General features: G+C 36.3%; 2 protein-coding genes across 3 annotated transcripts in view; both read right to left on the minus strand.

Moving 5' to 3' along the window:
* Positions 1 to 3,447: 3,447 nt before the first annotated feature.
* LOC107702554 (myosin light chain 3, skeletal muscle isoform) lies at positions 3,448 to 7,303 on the minus strand. The gene is made up of 6 exons (XM_016504910.1): positions 7,204 to 7,303; positions 6,802 to 6,832; positions 5,173 to 5,316; positions 4,905 to 5,075; positions 4,035 to 4,112; positions 3,448 to 3,808 (listed from the first exon to the last, which is right to left on the minus strand). Exons 1-6 carry the CDS (start codon positions 7,204 to 7,206, stop codon positions 3,780 to 3,782), a joined length of 456 nt encoding a protein of 151 aa, XP_016360396.1. The 5' UTR covers positions 7,207 to 7,303; the 3' UTR covers positions 3,448 to 3,779.
* A 5,809-nt stretch (positions 7,304 to 13,112) lies between these two features.
* lancl1 (LanC antibiotic synthetase component C-like 1 (bacterial)) overlaps positions 13,113 to 15,739 on the minus strand; it is a 13,261-nt gene continuing 10,634 nt past the window's right edge. The window contains exons 6-11 of one of the 2 annotated variants that reach the window (XM_016504908.1): positions 15,403 to 15,549; positions 15,106 to 15,288; positions 14,580 to 14,756; positions 14,083 to 14,155; positions 13,701 to 13,779; positions 13,113 to 13,610 (exon numbers count right to left, since the gene is read on the minus strand). In XM_016504908.1, the coding sequence (XP_016360394.1) occupies positions 13,703 to 13,779; positions 14,083 to 14,155; positions 14,580 to 14,756; positions 15,106 to 15,288; positions 15,403 to 15,549 (657 nt within the window). In that variant the 3' untranslated portion in view covers positions 13,113 to 13,610; positions 13,701 to 13,702. Of the gene's footprint in view, positions 13,624 to 13,700; positions 13,780 to 14,082; positions 14,156 to 14,579; positions 14,757 to 15,105; positions 15,289 to 15,402; positions 15,550 to 15,739 lie in introns of both variants that reach the window. The other variant, XM_016504909.1, reaches the window with a different exon arrangement.

The following is a 15,739-nucleotide window of genomic DNA, read 5'->3' on the forward strand; positions in this document are numbered from 1 at the left end:
ATCTCCCGAGTCCCAAAAAAAAAAAAAAAAAAAAAAAAGTCTTCTTCTTCTTCTTGCACGATTTAATGGCTGTTGACAAGCCAACTTATGGTGTATTACCGCCACCAATTGGACTGGAGTGTGAAGCATTAACGGGAAAGGGGAAAAGGGAGAAAAAAAGGGTAGTATTAATATGAAATTTAAATTCTACTTTCTAATCCTGTTATCTGCAGATAACTAAGAATTTCTCTCATAATACTTGTCTGTCCTGAGGCACAACTTAAAATATTTGATATAGTGAAATTAAATACTCCTATGTTTCTCAGTTTCTTAAAGGGATAGTTCACCCAAAAATGAAAATTCTGTCATTAATTACTCACCCTCATGTCATTTCAAACCCGTAAGACCTTCGTTCATCTTCGGAACACAAATTAGGCTCAGAAACGTAGCAAGAACATCGTTAAAATAATCCATGTGACATCAGTGGTTCAACCGTAATTTTACGAAGCTATGAGAATACTTTTTGTGTGCGCAAAAAAAAAAGACTTTATTCAGCAATTCGTCTCCTCCAAGTCACCCTGTAGCGCCATTTTGGAGAGTATCAGCTGGACTAAACAGCGTATGCTGTTCTGTGTCAGCTGCGTCACGCCGGATCTGTTTCCTACGTTGTTGTGATTTGATCTGAACGAAAACAGCGTATCCGTGTGACGCAGCTGACACAGAAAAGGTTTACGTCCAGCTGATACTCTCCAAAATGGCGCTTCAGGGTGACGTGGAGGAGATGAATTGTTGAATAAAATCTTTTTTTTTTTTTCTTTTGCGCTCAAAAAGTATTCTCGTAGCTTCGTAAAATTACGGTTGAACCCCTGATGTCACATGGATTATAAAGATCTCCTTGCTACGTTTCTGGACTTTGGAACATTTCAGTTGTATTGCTGATAGGGTCAAACAGCTCTCAGATTCCATCAAAAATATCTTAATTTGTGTTCCGAAGATGAACAAAGGTCTTACAGGTTTGAAACGACATGAGGGTGAGTAATTAATGACAGAATTTTCATTTTTGGGTGAACTAACCCTTTAAATAACTCCTCTCTTTGGTATATACTGCACAATGTAGAAGTAGCCTACATGCTCAATAGTCTCTGCTTCACTGCATGAAGTACATAATCCTGACTGATGTTTCCCTGTTGTAAATAATGAATGATTTAAACCAGAATGTCCTATTCGAAGTCGAGTAATAATTATGTCTTCTTTTCTATTGTTAAAGCATATTCTCCCTTTGCCAACTTGTTTTTGGATATTGTATAGGTGTCTGCCCTTTAAATCCTTGTCACACATTTATACTGCACAATGTAGAAGTACATGCTCAATAGTCTCTGCTTCACTGCATGTAGTACACAATCCTGACTGATGTTTCCCTATTGTGAATAATGAATGATTTAAACCAGAATGTCCTATTCGAAGTCGAGTAATTATTATGTCTTCTTTTCTATTGTTAAAGCATACTCTCCCTTTGCCAACTTGTTTTTGGATATTGTATAGGTGTCTGCCCTTTAAATCCTTGTCCCACATTTCCTGCCACTTTTTATTCATGTGTTAAATCTTCCTTTTATTTCTACCTTACTCAGTGGAATTTGTACCTCAACATTCACGTTTCATTGCTTGTTTGGCCAGTTTATCAACTATTTCATTTCCTTCTACTCCTACATGTGCAGGTACCCATAGGAACCTCAGGACTATACCAATTTCCTGAATCCTAAGCAGATTTATAAGTACTTCATAGATTAAATCCTTTCTTGATGTTGATTGTTCACTTATTAAACTATTTTAAAGCTGACAAGGAATCAGAACACATTCAAAACATTATTACTCTGAAATTTTGAATGTAAATGTTAAGTGTAAGTGAAATGTTAAGTACTGTAAGGTCTTTCATGACACTACATATTCTGGGGTGTGAATTTGATAGGTGCTTGATATAAAATAAATGGTGCTTTAAAAAGTCCTTGAAAGTCCTTGAATCTGGTGTTCTTGAAAGAGTGGGAACCCTGTAAATACCGGTAGATTAAACCAAGAATCCACCATGTATTGCATGGTTCTTCATAAAGTGCTCAATTGCTATTTAAAAAAAAACAACAAAAAAAAACAGCATGCATGCTTACATGTTTGTGCTCCATGCTGATTATCATAAGCATATGATTTTGTTGCATTAAATCTGTTGCAATCAACAATAAGAATTGAAGGTAAGCAAGAGGCTGCGTGCTTTCATCAGACGGTCCTGGCGGCTGAGTAAGCTCTCGCTTTTGGCCAATGTCAAAGTCTTCTTTGAGCAGATTGTCTACATCTTTATTTTGCAGCAACTGCAACATGTTCCTTTGAAGCTCTAAAGCTGCTTCCTGGAGCAGCAGATAGCGGATCACCATTGGGATCTGGTCAGCTAGACGCTTGCTTGCAATCTAATGAGGTAGATAAGACAAAATCTAAAGATAGACATAACAATTTGAGCTACATGTGGGGTGTATTCCAGAAAGCACGGTTAACTTACCGTCAGCTAAACCCTGAACTTTTGGTTGATTAACCCCAAACCTTGTTTACTCGAGGTATGTGGTTCCAAAAACGCAACCGGGAGTAAGTTCATTCAACTCCGAGTATGTTCCTGGTTAAGACTGAATGAGGTGACAGGGTAGCCTATCATGATGTAGGCTACCAAGTGCTAAATGTTACCATATTCATATTACATGGTAATTCAAAGAAAACCACAGTGTTCCCATGGTGTTATGTCCAAAATCGTGATGATAACATGCTTTTGGCTACAGCTACATTTACTAATGTAGTCAATTAATGTTAGGAGCAAATGGAAGCTTATTGTAAAGTGTTACCATTATTAATGATAAAAGTCACTTGAAATATTGAGGTTTCTTTGGGAGCCACCTGTATTTCATAAGAAAACAGGCAGTAAAAACCATTACCATATATTTTGGCTTTTAGATGGGACCTTATTGCACATGAGACTCAAATTTTCTATATTAATGTCCAGCTGTATTAATTTATAATGATAGTAATGTGTTGCTATACATTTCCTTACACAACTTACCATCATAAGCAGTTTCAGACAGGCTGTTTTCAGTATGGGTGAATCTTACCTCCAACTAAGCAAATTCTTTTTAAAGATACACATGCATCAGCATTTTTATGTTTATTTTTGGACTTTTACGACTGATTGGGATCGGCAAATGATGAAAGCAGAATTCAAACTTGCATCACCCATATCGGTGTTTCTTTTCTAATATTTTAACAGATATATTTGTGTTTCATGTTACGACCAAATTCATTAGCATACAAAGGAAAAACTCGGTGTACTTTTGGAAAAAAAAGTTTATTGTGAAATGACTGTGTGAAAATTGGGATGGGGAAAAATTGGCAGCCTGGCCACAGCAATGACATGTGCCTTTAACACACAGCTAGCGGTGCTGTTGTAACCCTGGATGGGTGGAGAAAGAAGAAACCAACCCTCACTTCATGAGTGGCCTTTTCCTTCTTCCCCGATCTCCATCCTACTGTGGATGGCCGCCCCGGACGGAACAAGAAGGCAAGGAGGGTCAACTCATGAGTGGACGAAGTAACTTCCAAAAAGGTGGGCAAGAGGGGAGAAAACAAATAAAGAAAAATAACAGAATGGTTTAGAAGTGACATCCCATAGTCCTTTTTATTGATTGGTCTTCAAAACAGAATGGATGTCCTGACACCATGGGGTCTGCAGATATAGTTCAGCCTTCTTCACCACTCTCTCAACGGACGGCCTCTTACACGGACAGGATGTGCTTGACGAAAGCTGTAAGAGGAGAAGCAGACATGCATAAGGAATGATCGTCCCTACTGGCTCGCCATACAAGGCCTGAGGTGGCTGCTAAAAATAACGGTCGTAATGATTCAGTGACAGGTGAGCTTATTATATCATTTTAGTTAGTGCAGAAAAGACTCAGTGCAGTCACTGGTATGCAATGTGTCCTAAAACAAGTTAGAAGGGTTGAATTGGAAGGGCTTATCCAAACACGTACCCTCATAGTGGACACTGCCGTTCTCATCCTCCTGTCCCTGCATGAGAGATTCAATCTCGGGCTCAGACATCTTCTCACCTGTCAGTGCCATGAAAGGTATTGGTTAGGAATAAATCTTTCCTATACTTTTTTCTTAATACAAAATACCGTAGTATTATTATGCTCTTTTGGACATGTACCATGGTAATACCAGATTACCTATCTATATAAATATGGTAATAATTCAGAACTCCTAATCAAATTAATATATTAATTATTCATCATCTTATTATTTATTTATTATAATAAAATATTAAATATTACACAATTATGTGTTTTATAAATTATAAATATATTTTAGCCATGTATCATCCTATTTTTGTAATACTTAGACATTTAAATACCATGGCACATGAATTTCATTTTGGGACTGCATCAAGGTTTCCAAAAGTATTAGGAACCAAAAATGTTTTCAACAGTGATAATAATACGAAATCAGGATACTAGAATGATTTCTGAAGGATCATGTGACACTGAAGACTGGAGCAATGGCTGCTGAAAATTCAGCTTTGCATCACAGGAATAAAATACATTTTAAAATGTATGAAAATAGAAAACTGTTATTTTGAATGTAATAATATTTCCATTTTTTACTGTATTTTGCCTTGGTGAGCATTAGAGACTCCTTTCAAAATCAACATTACCAACCACAAACCTTTTAATGGTAATTCAAACACCATGATATTACTAACTGATCACTGTGCTAAGATACATTAATTTGTTTTGTAATTATATTATGTAACATTATATTATATATTATGCAACAGCATATTATGCAATTTGCCTTCCCATGCATGGTGTGAACCGCATAATCATTTCATCTTCACTTACCCAGTGTTGAGAGCACAATGCGCAGCTCAGCGCCCATCACTGTGCCGTTGCCCTCTTTGTCGAAGACGCGCAGACCCTCAACGTAGTCATCATAGGTACCCTTCTGGAAGCCGTCAACAAGCTTCAGCATTGGCAGGAAAGCATCAAAGTCCAGTCTTTTGTTGGCCATATCTGTGTGCATATAGTTCCACACATACATCACAAATCAGTGAGGGTTTGCAAAGCATTTCGAATGATGTCCGTTCGTTTTTAATATAAAGTCTTATACCGTCAGCGGATGGGTCACCCAGGATTTTCTTCACGTCCTTGTTGGTGGGGTTCTGTCCCAGGGCACGCATGATGTCAGCAACCTGGTTGAAGGCAACCTTGTTGTCACCAACTCTGTCGAAGAGACCAAAGGACTCTTTGAAGTCTGTAACAGAAGGACAACAGAAGGTTATCTGGAAGTAGATAGACACTTTAAGGGTGGATCATAATCTCATAATTTAGACTAATGTACATAATACATAATTTGGACTAATGTCATAGTATTTCAATTTATCTCACAACATGGCACCAGACAAAACATAACGTTTGCTAGTAAGTTGCATTTGGAAATTCACATTTTGTAAAATAAATGTATTTATTTATTTACTTAATTACCTACTTACAACAGTTTAGGAACATTATTGCTTTAAAATCAGGTAAGGTCAAGGACACTTTTTTTTCTTTGCAGTGCCTCCTCTCCCAGTTCCCTCCTTTGCCAATTGTACTTGCAGCAGAGGAGGAAGGAAGGAAGGCAAATTAAAAAAGAGCTTAGCAACTGCATTTCCATGGGCCGTGAGGGACACCAAGTTGAAAGTGATCTGCTGACAGAAGATCTTCTGACAGAAGAAGTGATCTTCTGTGCTACAGCAGCTGTGCATGATGGTGGTGCTTAATGCGTGACGTGACAGGCGATACCCTCAGAGAAAGTAGCCCTTGCCATACATGGTTACACGCTCTACGACTGACCCAAGTCAAATACAAGAATGCTGACAGCAAAGTAACCTACACCTACAACCAACTGCATACTTTCTGCACCTAAATGAGCAACACTGTGCTGTGAACTGCCCCAGAGGTTTGGTACCCATGACTTGTTTCTGTAGAGAAGTGAATGTGGGCTTTGGATCAGAAATATTTTGACTACCACATCAGAACATGCTACCATTCTACATACACTAAACCAGCTGATTTTACTCAATTTATCAGTTAGCTAAAACAAATATGCATTAAAATTCATCCTGCTTTACGGTTTGCCAGGTTTCAAATGTTCCAAATTAACATTAATCAGCTTACATTAATTTAATTTGCATACTCAGCACTGGAGAGAAAAAAAAGATGCAATATAATTGAATTTTAATAAATTATCCAAAAATCTATTAACAAAAAATATTATAATTAATAATTAAATAATAATAATAATAATACAAAAAAGTATTTCATCATTTGTAATATTTTGGTTACTATTAGAGATATTCACCAATATTAATTATTTTTTAATCTATTGTTCATCTATTATTAAACATGTCCTTATATATTTCAGTTATTATTTTGTACATAATTATTTACTGTGGAAGAGGAAGAATTCTTTACTGCACTCAAAAATTTATTTTTAAAGTTTTTTTGATTCAACGAGATTCAACTTGATTTTTAAAAAAGTCAGTTTAATATAATATAAGTTGTATACTTAAAAAAAGGCAGCAACTAAAATAGCTGGAAATAGTTTTTTTTCCTTCTTTTTTTACAGAGGAAGAATTGTCTTTCCTGAATTCACGACATTATACATTTCCAACATATCCATTACATTTGTAACAGAGTACTATAGTCATAAAAACATTTTTCCAATCGTAATAAACTCTAATGTGTGAAGACTCACCTTCAATCTGGTCAGCACTGAATTCTCCAGCCTGCCAGAAAGACAACAATGGATCAATTCCATTGGCACACCTGCCAACATCTCACAACTCACACTAGTCTGAAACAAGGAATTATTTTAAAAGACATTTGGAAATATAAGCCCTCTTTGGACATAACAAAATAACTGCTTCAAAAGTGCACATATATCCAGCAAGGGAATAAACCAGCTGCATGATTTTCTGTTTAACAGTGACAAACAGATTTAGGTTCTTTATATGATACCGTTGTGGCTCGCCCCAAAGTGAATTTGAAAATCGAAGAAAGGTGTCCTACTTCATTTCAGTGGGCTTATTGCCAGTTTTTGAGGCAGATGAACATGAAAAAGGTATAATAAAATAGCAAGAGTAATCCAAGTACACACCATGATGGAGTTTTGGGGTGCAGGAGCGAAGGAGCAGAAGTCAAGAAGCCGGAGTCCCAGGAGAGTGGTCCTGAGCCATGGACCAGTTCCTTCTTATTTATGCTATGCTAATGATGTCACGGGGCGGATCTTGTGACACCGTGGAACTTCTTCAACTTTCTTAGGTCAAGTTGGAAGGAAGACTGCTGCTTTCTCCAATGTACATGTGCGGCAGTATTTTTAGATTATGCTCCAGGCTGATTGTAGGACCCCTTGGCTTTGGTCAGCACTTTAATTTGATGTATTGTGTCTTTACATGGCTTCTGCATTTTAATCCCTAGCCAGGGATGTTTGAATCTAAATTCTGATCTCACCTGTTATGTACAAACATTGAAATCAACACAACATCACAGGAAGGCTTTTGATTACAGTGCTGATATTTTTAACTTGCATATGGTGGTCTTGGCCACTTATGGTTATATGGGAAGCCGGGGAAAAAAACTCTCCTTAAAGCCTGTTTCCACAGCATGAAAACACTTGCATTTTGGCCACATTTCTCTCTCAAAATATATGAAATCATGCATATTAAAAATAGTGTTTTTATTCAAATAAGGGTTAGTAAAATACCATTGCTTTTTTTTGTAGAATAAAATTAATTTATGTGATTATGAATAATGCGAACAGTGTTTTGATAGATTATGTGATGCAATGACAGATTTGGGTGTTGTTACAACACTTAAAAGTGAAACCAACATTCATAGTAAACCATGGTTATGTTCAGAATGCTGTTGCTAACTGCATTGTGCACCCTATAGGCCTACACTATATGCATACTATTCTTTAAAAACAGTATGTGAAATAAAAAAACAGTAAACCTGGACACTTTGTGAACTTCAGGCAAATTGACTTCATACATCCACTAAACTACCTTTTTAAAAAAAGTTTAACACACTTTTATTAAAGTCATTGCAAAAATGGCTCAGAAAAGTGAAGTTAGTTCTGAGAAAAACTTGTGCATCCTTTGTCTGCAAATGCCTAATTTGGTGTTCGCTGTCAAAATGACTACCCTTTTAAAAATTGTTTGCGAATCGATGTTATCACCAAATCTTGGATTCAATCTTTTTATCAGCTTGTTGTCTTTCAATTAGCACAGGTTTTGCAATTATTATTATTTTATTTTGGAACTAATTGAGGTACATAAACTCCGATTAATGAGGGCTATGAACAATCAGTTCCAAAAAGAAATATGAGACCTGCTAATTCAACAAGAACAAGTTTGACAACAAGAAAACAAGTAAAAAGATTGAATTCAAGGTTTATTAATAATATCGCATAATGAGAGATTTTCAAGCAATTTTTAAAAGGCCAGTCATTTTTGACTGGGAACACTACAAATGTATCAACATGGGAAAAAAACAACAACAGTACAAAATGATCAGGCTAATGCGATAACATTAACTAGCATTTTCAGGAAAAAGAAAATCCTCTCCAGGTCAAAGTGACCAGAACACAACATGAGGTTTAAATATCACGTTACAAATGTGAGGTCTGCTGTTTACTATATGAAAATGTCATTGTGAAACACCTAGGACAAACATTAGAAACATTAGTGCAATTAGCAGATAATTTGTTACAGTGTTGCTCTGCGTTTCTCATTAGAGTAATGCTGTCAGTGCTTTTTTAGCAAAGGTTTACTTGTAGCAGCACAGTGCATGCTGTGACAAGCTCCTTAACATTTTGGCTAATCCTCATCTGCATTTCATCTCCTTCTGCTTTCATGTAATATGAGTTTATGCTGTGAAGCCACATTACACAGAATAGAGAATATTGGGAGGTTAAAGACTATAGTATGTGCATGAGATCCTCACAAATCTATCATAAGGCATGTTGTTGTGCACCATTTGGACAGGACTACTTTTGTGGTACTTTTTTTTGAGCTGAATAGCAGCCTGGACATTCTGCTGAATAAATCATTATCCACATTATTTTAAGTAACATGAGGGGTAAAACTTTTTTTTTGGCAAAGTACCCATTTAAAATCCTACACATTATCTAAACGATTAATTATTAAAGGGGTCATATAATGTTGCTAAAAAGAACATTATTTTGTGTATTTGGTGTAATGAAATGTGTTTATGCGGTTTAAAGTAAAAAAAAAAACATTATTTTCCACATACTGTACATTATTGTTTCTCCTCTATGCCCCGCCTTTCTGAAATGCATCGATTTTTACAAAGCTCATCGGTCTGAAAAGCGAGGTGTGCACTGATAGGCCAGCTATCCAGTGCTTTTTGATTTGCCGAATACCTCAAGCGTGTGACGGAAATGTTACGCCCCTTACCATACTGTGATGCGGGCGGGCTTGAGAACGGCACGGCCGGCGGATTCGATGAAGGTGCAGCCAGTGGGCTTGCGGCAACCACACGTGATGACCCCGGGCTGGACTCCGACCAGCACGGATCAACTCCAGGCATGACTAAGCAGATATCGTCCTCTTTTGGAAGGCCAAACAAAGTAGTTTCGCTTTCACAACGAAACACACAGCGCCTTCACGTCATGGCGGCGGCGGCAACAACAATACTACAGCGAGAATAAATGTTATGCCTTCTTTCTTTGCGTGAACATTTGGGCGGCATTATGCAAATCTTCCCACATTGTGAAGTAGACATGTGGGGGTGTTAGAACGAGTCGTTTTAGGTAGGTGTGGTTGACTCTTAACTTTTATAAAGAATATCTCTTTGGATTTGAGACTTTAGTCTTTGCAACTTTACAGATCTTCTTTATGCACCAAGAGCTTGTAACACTCCAAAGAGAAAGGAAAAATTGAAATCGCATCATATGACCCCTTTAAATAATCAAGCAAATCAGATAAAGTCCTGCATTTTGTTTATGACAGTTTTATTGCCAATTGATGAGACTGCCTTTGTTTTCCCCATAGTTTAATCAGCAGTGTCAATTTTACTTTTTTTTTTTTTTTTTAAACACTACTTTGAAAATAAAAGGGAAAAATAACTATAACCTATCTGTGGCAGTACAGCAGGGTGTTTTACCATAGACAGACCAACACTTTTTTTTAAGAATATAATGTTCAGATAAATGTTTGAAAATATACCTGCAAGCAAAATAAAATGACACATTCCCTGTATAAATAAAGATTATTTTAAACGATTTTGCAAAGTATGCATCAAAACAATGTGATGGTAAAGCTGAATTTTCAGCATTATTACTCCAGTCTTCAGTGTCACATGATCCTTCAGAAATCAGTCTAATATGCTGATTTACTGCTCAAGAATATAATCACAGCTGAAAACAGTTGTACTGCTTAATATTTTTTGTGGAAACATTATATATTTTTTTCAGTATTATTTGATGAGACTGCCTTTGTTTTCCCCATAGTTTAATCAGCAGTGTCAATTTTACTTTTTTTTTTTTTTTTAAACACTACTTTGAAAATAAAAGGGTAAAATAACTATAACCTATCTGTGGCAGTACAGCAGGGTGTTTTACCATAGACAGACCAACACTTTTTTTTAAGAATATAATGTTCAGATAAATGTTTGAAAATATACCTGCAAGCAAAATAAAATGACACATTCCCTGTATAAATAAAGATTATTTTAAACGATTTTGCAAAGTATGCATCAAAACAATGTGATGGTAAAGCTGAATTTTCAGCATTATTACTCCAGTCTTCAGTGTCACATGATCCTTCAGAAATCAGTCTAATATGCTGATTTACTGCTCAAGAATATAATCACAGCTGAAAACAGTTGTACTGCTTAATATTTTTTGTGGAAACATTATATATTTTTTTCAGTATTCTTTGATGAATGGAATGTTAAAAAAGAACAACTGCATTTATTTGAAATACTTTGTAACAACATTAAAGTGTTTACTGTCACGTTTGATCAATTGGAATGTGTCCTTGCTGAATAAAAGTATGAATTTATTTCCAAAAAAAAAACTTAAAACTCTTAAAAACTTTTAAACAAAAATCACTACAGTTTTTGCAGTCTGGACTGTATCATAATATTTCAGTATTTATTTATTTTTTTGTATTGACATGCTGTGTGTGACTGTCCTTCTGCCAGTTAGATGTGTTACTACAAACTAGCAGTGCAGCCAAAGCAGAGACATTCCATTCCTGCCCTGAAATATTGACCCTTCCCTCTGAATGCTGCAGAAGTCATGGAGCTGAAGACCTCGCCCTTAGGCAGATGAGCTCTATATTTAGCCGTTCTTTTAGGAGGTGTATAGTTTCTTTGAGCGGGTTGGTAGCACCTCAAGGGTGGTTGACACGTCTTAGCTGAGCGAGCAGACTCCAGATCGTAAAGCAGCTGCTCAGGTTACGCTGCTCTGTTCTGACATAGGATCAGTTCCTCAGATGTCTGGGACTGCTGGTGCAATTACACAATAATACAGCGAGACTGACCTCAGATCAGCTGGAAGCAACACTGAGGAGTCCAGCGTTTAAAAAAAGCCGTCTAGCCCTTGAGAAAGTATCAGCCTTATTTGGATATGTCAGACGGTTTCAAGTGAGGGTAAATGATTCGTTAACTCTCTCATCTTTTTATGTGAAATATACAGTGGGCTCCAAAAGATCAAGAGCACTGGTGAAAGTGCTTCTAATTTGCATGTTTAAATTTTATGCAAAATTGTCATAAAAAATTAAATTATCAGCAGTTTTAGTAAAAATTGAATTATCCTCTTTTTGCCCTAATAAAGTTGAGTTGCATGAGCAAAAGCTGACGATTATGTTCTCTAGCACAAGCAAGAAAATACCAAACAAATGTTTGACGGTTTAAGACTTGTGGGGAAAAGTGGTAAAGCAGCCGTTTAATCAGTTCAAACAAACAATGAGATATTGTACTGGTATAGCCACAGGAAGGCGGAAACTACTTCCTTCCGCCGCGGATTCAAAGCTCAAGATGACAGTTAAACATACATCACTTTTAGAATTCGTATCAATGGCATGTGCTGCTTCAAAAAGGGGCGTAGAAATACTTTATTTGAATGTTTAAGATATCATTTTTAATATATATATATATATATATATATAAATGTCATTTATACCGGTGTTGGCAAAGGTACATTTTCGGCAGACATAACTCGTCTTCAGTGTCACATGATCCTTCAGAAATCAGACGACATCCTGGTCTTAATTTTTTTTAAAGGATTATTTGATTAAAAGCATGTTCAACAGAACAGAATTTATTTGAAATTATTATTTTCTTTTTTAAACAATGTTAAAATAATTTAATGCATATTTGCTGAATAAAATTCCTTTAGTACTATGCCAAAAGCCAAACATGTCAGTGCCTTGATCAACGAGGCAGCGCACTGGTACACAAAATGTTTCCACAATCAAGTTTTCTTAAGGTTTGACTGTCGGAACATCGAAAAACTGAAAGTTTTAAGTTGCTTCACTCTAATCAAATTGCTCACAATTTACAAACACACAAAAACATCACAAACTACAATACACAAAGACCTCTAGATTGAGAACGGAATTGTGCTAGTCTACATTTTGGTCAGTGGATTTGATTTCCTTTCATTGCCCAGTTTCAAATAAAATAAGGGTCACATAAAGAATACAGCTAAATGAAAAGATCATTGACTTCCCAAAGAGATGTACAAAATCATATTAAATTGCAGTTTCATAGCGCCACCAAGTGGAGGAAAATAGCTGTGGCAGACACCACCAGAAGACTTGACACTGGAAATATTAGAGAATGTAAACAGACATAGCACTGTTTTCCTTTTTTATTGCTGTGCAGATGAAAATGTACAAATTATGATGAAAAAAGCAAATGAAAATGCTAACAGACTGTTCCACCACCTAAAAAAACGTTTGCAACACATCCTCTGATTTAACTACTAGTATTACCAAGAGATAAAAAAACGGAAAATACATCACAGAAAACAAAGCATTAATGTTACAGAAAGCGTATCAACACTGTATTTTAGTGTTAACTTACAGCAGTCACTTAAAAATTCAAAGATGTTAAACGTTACCTTGCTGTCATATCCGAATATTTCCTAACTTATACATCACAATAATTCATTTTTAATGAGTCATATTAACTAAAATAATACTAACAAACACGTAACATTAAAAATTCACAAACAAAATCAGTGCAATCTGTTAAGCATATTGAATTAATTAAAACGGCTTCCCTTAATGGTTCCAAATTTACCCTCATCTATACAGCCTGATTCCTTTCCACCTTTCACTGACATGAAAAAAAAAAAACTCTCTGGTATGCTGTTCTTCACATGTACAGGACCTCTCATAAAACTTTGTGTGAATTGGGTAAGACCCGCGGGCAAGCAGATGCACATGCAGAGTGAGACAGTACTATTCCACCAACAGAGGACGCGTTCTTCCAAGGAAGCTTAAGCAAAAAAGCTCAGTCATCTGGAACAGACTGGAATGAGGCACTTTGAAGTTAACAAGAATATTATTTGCATTATTAATGTCTGGAGAGTCAAACATTCTAAAGCAGAGGTGTAGTTACCTTTACACCTCAAAAGCAGGGAACTTGGCTTTAGCTGGTTGCAGCAAGTCAGCCAGGAAATAAATCGTGCCTGCCATTCCTAGAATAAGATAAACAGTGGGGTATTTGATTATTATTCAAGAATCACCATGTGTATAATATATATATAAATAATCGTAATAAATTATAAATCAATTCCATTTGAAAATATATTAAAATGGAAAACAGTTATTTAAAATTTCAATCATATTTCACAATATTACAGTTTTACTGTATTTTTGTTCAAATAAATGCAGCCTCGGTGAGCATAAAAGACTTCTTTCATGAACATTAAATAAAAAACCTTACCGACCCCAAACATTTGAATGATAGTGAACATATGCATGTATACAGTTTACTTTACCTTCAAACAGTGAGAATGGTGTATCTGGAGTCCGGCAGCCATGTTTTCCATAATTCATGCACCAGTCTGCAAACTGCAGATGAGAACACATCAAATCCCATCATGCCTCTGTACACACAACAGGCAACGACAGGTCCCTCCTGACAGCACAGTGATTTATAACGGCTTTCATGCGTCATGAAGAATATGCATAAATTAACCCAGAGACAAAGTCATTTCACTGAAGTGCTTTGAAATATATTAGACAGGCTTGCTTCATGTAGGGATTTACTCTTTAAAGAGGCTTTTAATCATTGCAGTTTTCCCTGGAGTCCACCTATAATGTTAGTCAAGGTCTCTTGAATGAAAAATTTTAGTATTTCATGACTATTTATTGCTACTGTACCTTTAAAAATAAACAAATGTCCTAAATGTCCATTAAAAAAAATCTGATTTTTCACAATGACCCCTGTATATAACACAACATATATTGTAAGGTTGAGAGAGGTCAGACTCACTATGCAGGCTCGGTAGAGGTGTTTGGGATCCTGGGTGATTTTGTAAAGGGCCAGGAAGCCATAAGCATTTCCAGCGGCTCCATGACAGAGGCCGTAGCCCTTCTTCAACAAACCTCTCTGCCAGATCACCTCCCCACACTGCAGCGCGTCCTCCAGATACTGCCTCACACCAAACACCTGGGGAGAAAAGATGGCTTATTCAGACTTCTGTTCTGGACACAAACATCACGTTTTCTTGAGGCTTCTGCATGCCTGCTGGTGTGTAATGTTGTTTACTCACACTTGATGGCACTGTAATACCAAGAGCTAAAAACTCTTGTACTGGAGTTACAATAATAACATAAATAAAATCTAATTTTATGTATATATAAAACATAACATTGATAATAATGAGAACTGTTTTGATTCAGAGAAGGGTTATTATACTTAACCTAAAACCATAAAAATTCATTTTTGTTACTTAAAATAAATGTTAACTAAAATCAAAGGACAAAGATGTATTACAAACTGACATGGAGATTTGTACCTTAAAAGCCTGTATCAACATGTAGATAACTCCAGGAGCGCCGTGACACCAGTGCACCAGAAGATCCCGAGAATCCCCGACACATGGTGGGTAATTGCCCGATGAAAACTTCAGCTGACACATGTAGTTCACACTGGGTTTGACTAGATAGGAAACCCTGTCCTGACCAACAACAAAACCAGGCTATTGGGAGACAAAATTAGATCGTTTAAATGACTTTGACGTGAAGTGGTCAACTTATTTTCTTAAATGTATTGTTTCCTTATTCAGTAAGGTACTATGAGTGATTGTGTTCACCTGCATCAGGTAGTAGTAGATCCCTGACAGTCCATGAGCGGCACCCACATACTCCTCCTGATACCACTCATACATTAGAGGGGTTTGATCCTGGATCTTGTTCCTCTGAGACAGGGTTTGCCCTGAAGCCAGCACAGCATCACAAATCTGAAACAAATGCATGTTAAGGTCAAGTACTGAATCAAAGGCAACATGTGCTTTCCCAATGCATTTAATTTCCATTAACTGACATATTTATGTTTTAATGTAATATATATAAAAGGTCAAGTCAAAGGCAACATGTGCTTTCCCAATGCATTTAATTTCCATTAACTGACATATTTATGTTTTATGTTTT

The sequence above is a fragment of the Sinocyclocheilus anshuiensis genome, unplaced genomic scaffold, assembly GCF_001515605.1.
Source record: "Sinocyclocheilus anshuiensis isolate Anshui unplaced genomic scaffold, SAMN03320099.WGS_v1.1 scaffold218, whole genome shotgun sequence".
NCBI classification, from domain to species: Eukaryota; Metazoa; Chordata; class Actinopteri; order Cypriniformes; family Cyprinidae; genus Sinocyclocheilus; species Sinocyclocheilus anshuiensis.

Excerpts from the sequence above, each read along its gene's own strand:
- LOC107702554 (XM_016504910.1), bottom strand. Across the intron at positions 5,317-6,801 it reads CAGTGCTGACCAGATTGAAG|ACTTCAAAGAGTCCTTTGGT; the intron begins GTGAGTCTTCAC and ends CTTCTGTTACAG. Across the intron at positions 3,809-4,034 it reads CGGCAGTGTCCACTATGAGG|CTTTCGTCAAGCACATCCTG; the intron begins GTACGTGTTTGG and ends CTCCTCTTACAG.